Source organism: Trichechus manatus, unplaced genomic scaffold (assembly GCF_000243295.1).
Source record: "Trichechus manatus latirostris isolate Lorelei unplaced genomic scaffold, TriManLat1.0 scaffold00141, whole genome shotgun sequence".
NCBI classification, from domain to species: domain Eukaryota; kingdom Metazoa; phylum Chordata; class Mammalia; order Sirenia; family Trichechidae; genus Trichechus; species Trichechus manatus.
In genome coordinates, this window is record NW_004444077.1 from 3,949,974 (window position 1) to 3,957,887 (window position 7,914).

Below are 7,914 nucleotides of genomic sequence, written 5' to 3' on the forward strand. Positions count from 1 at the left end.
GCCAGTTTCCTATCACCATGCCCTCCTCAGGAAGAGCCTGTATACCGGAGGCCTCTCTCACCTGTCACATGGAGGGTTCCTGAATGAAGACTGAAACCAAGCTGAAACAAACTGAGCTGGGAGGTGAGGTAAGAGACATAGCCCTAAAGCTATGGTTTGAGTTCTGGAATTCTGCATCCTTGGGCTTCCCAGTTACATAAGCAAATAAGCCCCTCTTATGCTTCAGCAAATTTAAGTTGGATTTCTCTGATATAAAATTGAAAAAGTCCTGACTAACACAAGTGGTCTTTTTGGCATTATTCTGGTCATCTTTAGTCCATGTAAGGGAATTCAGCCGTCACTTGCATCCATTTGTCTATTAATCATTTATCAAATCTGCCCTGTACCAGGCAGTGTACTAGGCACTGGAGCTCCAAAGAGGAGTAAGTAAGTCATGGCCCCTAGTCCCAAGAAACTCACAAGCTAGTGGAGACAGAATGATACAAACTGAGAGAGGTCTTCAGGTCATACCCTCTGGTTTTAGTAATCCCAGCAATGGCCATACACCATTCCCAGAAAATACTCTGTCAGACCCATCTTTCCATCTCTGAGCCAAACACTTGGCTGAAGAAGGAAGTACCCTGATGGCTCAGTCTGGATCATAAGCGCACCCTGGAGAAGCCAACGGGTCCCTCTAGGTCCTCAGGCAACAGCTTGTACTTCCCCTCCCTCACTCCCATCATCCAGCATCCAGCTGAATCTTGAATCAATACCAGTAACTGCGTGTGAACGGAAGGAAACTGCTCATTACTTGCTATTATTTGCCTCTGTGTTCATTCTCTTTCTCTCTCTCTATTGCGTTCTCTCCTTGGGAACTGGTTCAACCAGAGTACAACCAGCTCATCTGCATCTGGCGTTAGAGAATCTGCGGGGAGCCAGAGGAGGAGGAGAGGAGGCGGGCGGGCAGGAGCTGGAGCAGCGGGCGGCAGGCGCGGCGAGGGCACAGCCGGGGCCCCGAGCCGCGCCGTCCGCAGAACCCATGCCCGGCCAGTGCCGCCCCGGGCTTGCTCATGAGGCCTCTGCCGAGCCGGAAAAGGAAGAACCAAGGTATCTCCCTGGGACTCTTCGCCCTCTGCCTGGCCGCAGCCCGCTGTCTGCAGAGTAAGCGCAGGGCGCCGGGAAAGGCTACCGGGCGGCGGTTCGTGGAGTGGGGGACGCGGGCGGGTGCCCGGGTCTCGCGGCTGCCCGCCGCCGGCCCGGCTGGCAGGAAACGCGCCTCCTCCTTGACAGGCCGCGAGCGGCCTGGAGCGCCGGTGAACCCCGCAGCGGGAGAGGCGAAGGCAAAGGCGGAGGCTCCCCGAGGTCCCCGCGCCCTGGGCCATTTCGGGGGCCCCTGCCCTGCGCTCCCCGCCTGGGAGGAGCGCGTCCCTCCTGGCTAGCCCGGCCCGGCGTTATCCGAGCCGGAAGCCGGCCCAGAGATAACCGGCTCCTGGGCCAGTGGACGCCTCCGGTGCAACATTTTTTTTGTTTTTTTTTTTCCCCTTTTCCTGGAATAACCATGACTACAGCTAAGGTGTCCATGACCGCAGGGCCTCACGACGCCCCCACCCTTGGGACCCCTTTCTCCCTCCGTGGGCTTACCCAGGTCACCAGTGCGTCCTGCAGGCCTACTCCTGAGGAGAAAATTTCTGGGGGTGTGGGTTGGGCATTGGGGCCTGAATTCTTCGGGCCAGAGGTGGTCCTCACCGACTGCTCTGAGCAGAATGCTTTGGGTGGGCGGGCCCTGCAATCCACAGGGTTTGATGGATGGGGCGTAACACACATCCCTAACAAACTGCCGTCGACGCAGATTATGGCGGACTTTTACTTTCTCATTTAATCATTTCTCGTCTCATTATTATCATTCCCACTTTACAGATTAGTGAATTGAGGATTAGGGAATGACCACAGCAGGACCACGAGGGGTGGGAAGATATATTAAACATTTATGCGTTCACCATCTCTCAGGTTTCATTTAATACTAAGGATAATCCTATGAAATAAATGCTACTTTTATCTCTGTTTCACAGATGAGGAAACTGAGTCACAGAGAGGTTACATTATTTGCAAATGGTTGCCAGCTAGTCAGTGGCACAGCCAGAATTCAAACCCTGCGAGTCTAGCACCCTTGACCTCTTGACCTTCACACCTTTCTGGTAGAACCCAGGCTTACAGGCTGCATATCTCAGACCCAGTAAGGCCGAGATTGGGACATATTCCTCCAGCTGGCTGTGGAGCTAGAAGTAAAAGGTTGTTAGTCTGTAGGTTCCCTATGAGTCGGAATTGACTGGATGGCAACGGGTTTGGTTTGGTTTGGTAAGTCAGGTAGGTGGGTGTGTTTGGTGTTGCAGTGAACTTTGTTGTTGTTTTCAAACACCCAGCACATGTTTCCAACCATCATTCTTACACCAAATCAGGCCCAGCCACTCACCACAGTGTATCATTCATTCATTCATTCACTGCACCCTGTGCCTGCAGGAAGCAGGTGCGATGGGTACTGGGCATACCATAGTTCACAGACAGGGCATCTGTCCTCAGTAGGCTTATGGTATCTCAGGGGGACAAGACAGGCAAGCAAACAAGAGTATTAGCCTGGAGTGGTAAGTCCTATGAAGCAGGAAGGGTTTGTGCTCTGGGAGCCCCATGAAGTCCTCAGAATCCAGACTTGGGGAACTACAGCAAGCCTCCCAAAAAGAAAGCCACATCTACCCAGACCTAACAAAGGACAGGACCAGCCAGGAGAATGGGACAGAGGGAATACAGGATGTCCCAGACAAAGAGAACAACACGTGCATGACCTGGAGGCAGATAAAAGTTAGCTATTCATTGAGTATCTGTCTCCTACACAGCTGTAAGCTCCATTAACACAGGCACTCATTCTCACCTCTGGGTCCCTAGCACTTGCCCAATGCTAGCAGGAGCCTATCCCTTAAAAGATGTTGAATGAGTGTGCACCTACCTGAACGAGGACTGTGCTTCTGGAATGATGTAGAGTGGGCCTCCTCCCTCTCTCACCAGCTCCCTCCATTCTCTGCCTCTTCAGCCTCTATCAAAAGCTTCCATCTAAAAAGTCTAATTTTCATAGTTTACACTGAAGTCTGTGTTAAAGTACACACACACACTCTACATTTTGAAGCCTTTCCTCTACAAATGGTACGTAAAAGCTTGTCCCCTGAGGAAGATAGCAGACCTTCCTCAGCAGGCCAAGGCGGAGAGTGCCTTTCAGGATACAAGCTCATTCTTTCCCAGCTCTCAACACTGCCAATGAGTACCTAGTAGTGCTCCTTCTCATTTAGAAGTACATGACCCTAGGCTAAAGTAGGACAGTTTAGTTAATGGCCTGGTGCTGAGTCAGCTTTGCTTCGGTCTCCCTCTCTCTCTCTCTCTCTCTCACACACACACACACACACACACACACACACACACATGCTTTTTAACATCCCCACCTCAGCAGGATGGGGCCAGGGATAGAGGAGGTGGCCCCAGGGAGTCCCTCACTGCCTAGTCCCCAGAACAGAAGAATAGGATGGGGGCTGAATCTCGGTCTGGGTAGAGGGTGGAAGACCCAGAGCTGCCACAGCTAGAGCAGATCTATGGGTTCTGAGTGGGGAGGAGAAGGCTGAGCCAGTGTAGGAAGAATCCTCTCAAGACCCCTGGATCCATCCCTCTGGACACGCAGCACATATTTACTGAGTACCTACTAAGTGTCAGGCTCTGTGCTGACCCCTGATGAAACAGACAAGTGAGGTGTGGTCTCTCTCCATACTGTCCTTCCAGATTATAATTATACAGAATGGTTTTGCATCCATATAAATGTACCCATTGAAAAAAATGTGGTCTTGGATGTGCTTTTTAAAAATGTAATCACACTGTTCTTGTTATTCAACAATTTGATTTTATGCCCATTTTCTAAAACTCTACGTTTGTTGATAAGCAGAGATTTTGCTTATTCCTTTTAGCTGCTATACAGTATTTCATCATGTAAATGTGCCACATTTTGTTTAGCCAACCCCCTACTGATAGGCATTTATTTTCAGCTGCTAGTCCTGAGGTGGGGGACAAACAGACCCCCAGTACAGGGTGGTGAGTGCAGTACTAGTGATGTGCACGTGGTATGAAGGGTGTGGAAGGATGAGTGCCACCTCCTGGCTAACAAATACCACCTGCACACACACCACCTCCCAGTGCTGGGTGGACACCAGGGGGAATAAATTAAATCTATTGAGGAAGGGATGAAGTCAACCAGAGAGTCACCCAAATTTCTTCATTTCTAATATCTAAGGGCCTTTCTGAGTACACTCATTGCTGGCTTGTTGAGGTGGGGTGGGGGGCTGTGTCCAGGAGACCCTCCTCTCTCTACTCTCTCCAGGACTTAACAACAATAACTCAATACTACATACTTCCTCCACTGTAAGACTTTTTTTTTTTCTTTTTTACATTTTAATATATCTAAAATCAGGATGCACATTACAAATCAAAAGCTTCAGTACAATCTCTGTTGGACTGGACTGAAGCTGAGTTCTTCCAGAGAGGATGTGTGTTGCTTCTGCCAGTCACTGGTAGTTGGAAAAATGGAGGCATCCTACATGGGGAGTCAGGAAAGGCTTCATGGAGGAGGTGAGGTTGAGTCTTGAAAGATCAGTGAGTACAGCAGAACAGGGTGTACATTAGAATCACCAGAGGAATTTCAAGCACACAGCAGGTGCTCAAAAAATAGATTTATTATTCCTCTTGGGAGGAGCCCTGGTGGTACAATGGTTAAGGTTGTCGGTTCGAACCCACCCAGAGTTTCCACAGGCGAAATACCTGGCAATCTGCTTCCGTAAAGATTACAGCCTACAAAACCATATGGGGCAGCTCTACTCTGTCACATGGAGTCATTATGAGTTGAAAATCAATTTGATGGTACCTAATAACAACATTCCTCCTGGGCCTGGCAGGACCTGGGCTTGCTAAGCAACAGAAGAGGAAGTGGTGCTGCCCTAGCACGTACCTCTTGGGAACTTAGCCAGTGTCCCACTCAGAGACCCTACTGACACTGGACCCCATAGCCTGTGCTCTCAAGGCCCTGTTGTCCCTGCTCCTGGGTTTTCCTTGGAAAACGGGCTTGGTGTAGGAAAGATTTTACTTATCCGGAGGAAGTGGAAGTTGGGGGATTGGCAAGTTCAAAGTTGGAAATGACATTCTCCTCTGGAAAATTTCTAGATTCTTTATATTGGGAGCTTACTGAAGCCATCATGGATTGCCTCTTTATGTGATTTGATATTGACTGTTGTCTCTGAGCCATCAATAAGTTATTATATATATTTATTTTATGTTTGCTTACTGTGTCCTAGCTTCTTGTTTTGTTTTGATATGCCCAAATATGCTGCTCATATGAGCTAGTTTGATTATTGGCACCCTTGAAGCTCTAGTGCCCTGTCACCAGGTGGTGAGATCTGTTACTAGGTATGTGAGCTCAGGAGTCCTCCCACTCCTCCTGTATGGAATCAGCTCAGGTGCCCAGGTAGATAGCCACCAAGTGTGTGATGTAGGTTCTCACTTACAGTCCTAGACAGGCATGGGTGATTGCTGTAGGCACAGGCATCTGGCTGTAGCAGGTGGACACACTCTGAGAAAGGCAGGGGGCTGATGGCCGCCCCTGAGTGTCCAGGAGGAAGGCGTGTCCCTATTCCCTAGAGTGTGTAGGTGGCTGGGTTTTGCAGCCAGACTATGAGCACCTAATGCTGTTGGTTGTAAGGACTGAGGGGCAGCTCTTATTCATGGGCCCCTGTCGCAGGTGACTAGATGTCATGGGTGGAGCCACCAGTCTTCAGGCCCTTGATATGGGTAGGTAAAGACCCTGCTTAATGGGCAGAGCAGTGTCAAATGTCAAGAACCTGCTACTTCACAGCTGAAATTGTTGAAGTTAGAGTTCCGGAATATACCCTGTTGTACTGCGGTAATGAGGTGCTATGCTGTTGAGATGGACCCACACAAGTCTGTGCAGGGGGAAAGGCACTCAAAGTCCATGGATCCCTTATGCCTGTGCCTAGGCAAAGGAGTTGTGCCTACCCTGAGTTCCCAGCTTAGGGGAGCTGGCAGTTTTTTTCCCGTTTGTTAATTTGTTCACTCTCCAAGGAAGGGAGAATGGCTCCAGGCGTGTGATGGATCCTACTTCTGGCCCAGGGGACTCAGCAACTGCTGAAGCCAGTCTGGGACCCAGTGCAGAGCAGGGAGCCAGGAGGTAAATGGGAGAGAAGTTTTTCCCTAAAGGGGGTGTTTTTGATCTGCACGGTAAGCCGTATGCAAGCACTTATCCTTCCGTGAGGGTTGCTTCTCACTACTTCTGGGTGGCCATGTAGACTCTCTGGCGCTGAGTCTCTCCTGGTGCGGAAGTTGCCCCTCCCCAGCACCGCCACTTGCCTGCCTCACTGTTCACCCACGAGCTGCTCAGGCCTGAAGGGGTCAGGCTCTCACCAGGTCAGCTCTGGCAACTCCTCGCTGCTCCCAAACTGTCTCTCCTTACCCCTGCCACTCAGTCCATTTTCTCAACTCTGCCTTTGATGTTCAGGGCTCCCAGATTGCCATATATAATCGAATCACTTGTTTTTTCGTGTCTTTGTTGTAAGAGGGTCCACTGGAAGCATCTGACTACTCGGCCATCTTAGCCCTGCCTCCTATTTCCAGTTTTTTTGATTCATGCCAGTAATGCCGTGGTGAGATGGTAACTCATTGTGGTTTTGATTTGCATTTCTCTAATGGCTAGTGATTTCTAGCATTTCCTCATGTGTCTGTTGGTTGCTTGAATGTCTTCTTTGGTGAAATGTCTGTTCATTTCCTTAGCTCATTTTTTTAATTGAATTATTTGTCTTTTTTGTTGTAGAGGTGTTGGATTTTCTTGTAGATTTTAGAGATTAGACCTCTGTCTGATTTGTAATGTCCAAAAATTTTTTCCCAGTCTGTAGGTTCTCTTTTTACTCTTTTGGTGAAGTCTTTTTATGAGCATAAGTGTTTCATTTTTAGAAGATCCTAGTTGTCTAGCTTATCTTCTGGAGTTTGTATGTTGTTAGTTATGGTTTGTATCCTGTTTATGCCGTGTATTAGGGCCTGTAGTGTTGATCCTGTTTTTTCTTCTGTGAACTTCATAGTTTTTGGCTTTATATTTAGGTCTTTGATCCATTTTGAATTAGTTTTTGTATATGATGTGAGGTATAGGTCCTGTTTCTTTTTTTTTTTTTTTTTTGCAGATGGACATCCAGTTTTGCCAGTACCATTTGTTAAAAAGACTGTCTTTTCCCCATTAGATGGACTTTGGGCCCTTGTCAAAAATCAGGTGACTGTAGGTGGTTGGATTTACATCTGGATTCTCAATTCTATTCCATTAGTCAATGTATCTGTCATTGTACCAGTACCACACTGTTTTGACTACCGTAGCTGTATAGTAGGTTCTGAGGTCAGGTAGTGTGAGTCCTCCTACTTTATTCTTCTTCTTCAATAGTGCTTTACTTATCCAGGGCTTCTTCCCTTTCCATATAAAGTTAGTTTTTCCATCTCTTTAAATGATGTCATGGGTATTTGGATTGGGAGTGCATTGTATTTGTAAATTGCTTTGGGTAGAATTGTCATTTTCACAATGTTGAGTTTCCCTATCCATGAGCATGGTATGCTTTTCATTTATGTAGATCTCTTTTGGTTGCTTGCAGTAGTGTTTTGTAGTTTTCTTTGTATAGGTCTTTTACATCCCTGGATAGATTTATTCCTAGGTATTTTATTTTTTTAGGGGCTATTATAAATTTTATTGTTTTTCTGATTTCCTTTTTTTAATCATTCTCTTTACTGGTGTATAGGAATCCAACTGATTTTTGTATGTTTATCTTGTATCCTGCTACTCTGCTGAATCTTTCTATTAGTTCC

The 7,914-nt window shown here is 47.8% G+C and overlaps 1 protein-coding gene across 1 annotated transcript in view; it reads left to right on the forward strand.

The window, feature by feature from the left end:
* Window positions 1-1,049: 1,049 nt before the first annotated feature.
* The window catches only part of VSTM5 (V-set and transmembrane domain containing 5), a 32,426-nt gene continuing 25,561 nt past the window's right edge, over window positions 1,050-7,914 (forward strand). The window contains exon 1 of the mRNA XM_004385552.2: window positions 1,050-1,140. Coding sequence (XP_004385609.1) covers window positions 1,050-1,140 — 91 coding nt within the window. The remainder of the gene's footprint in view (window positions 1,141-7,914) is intronic.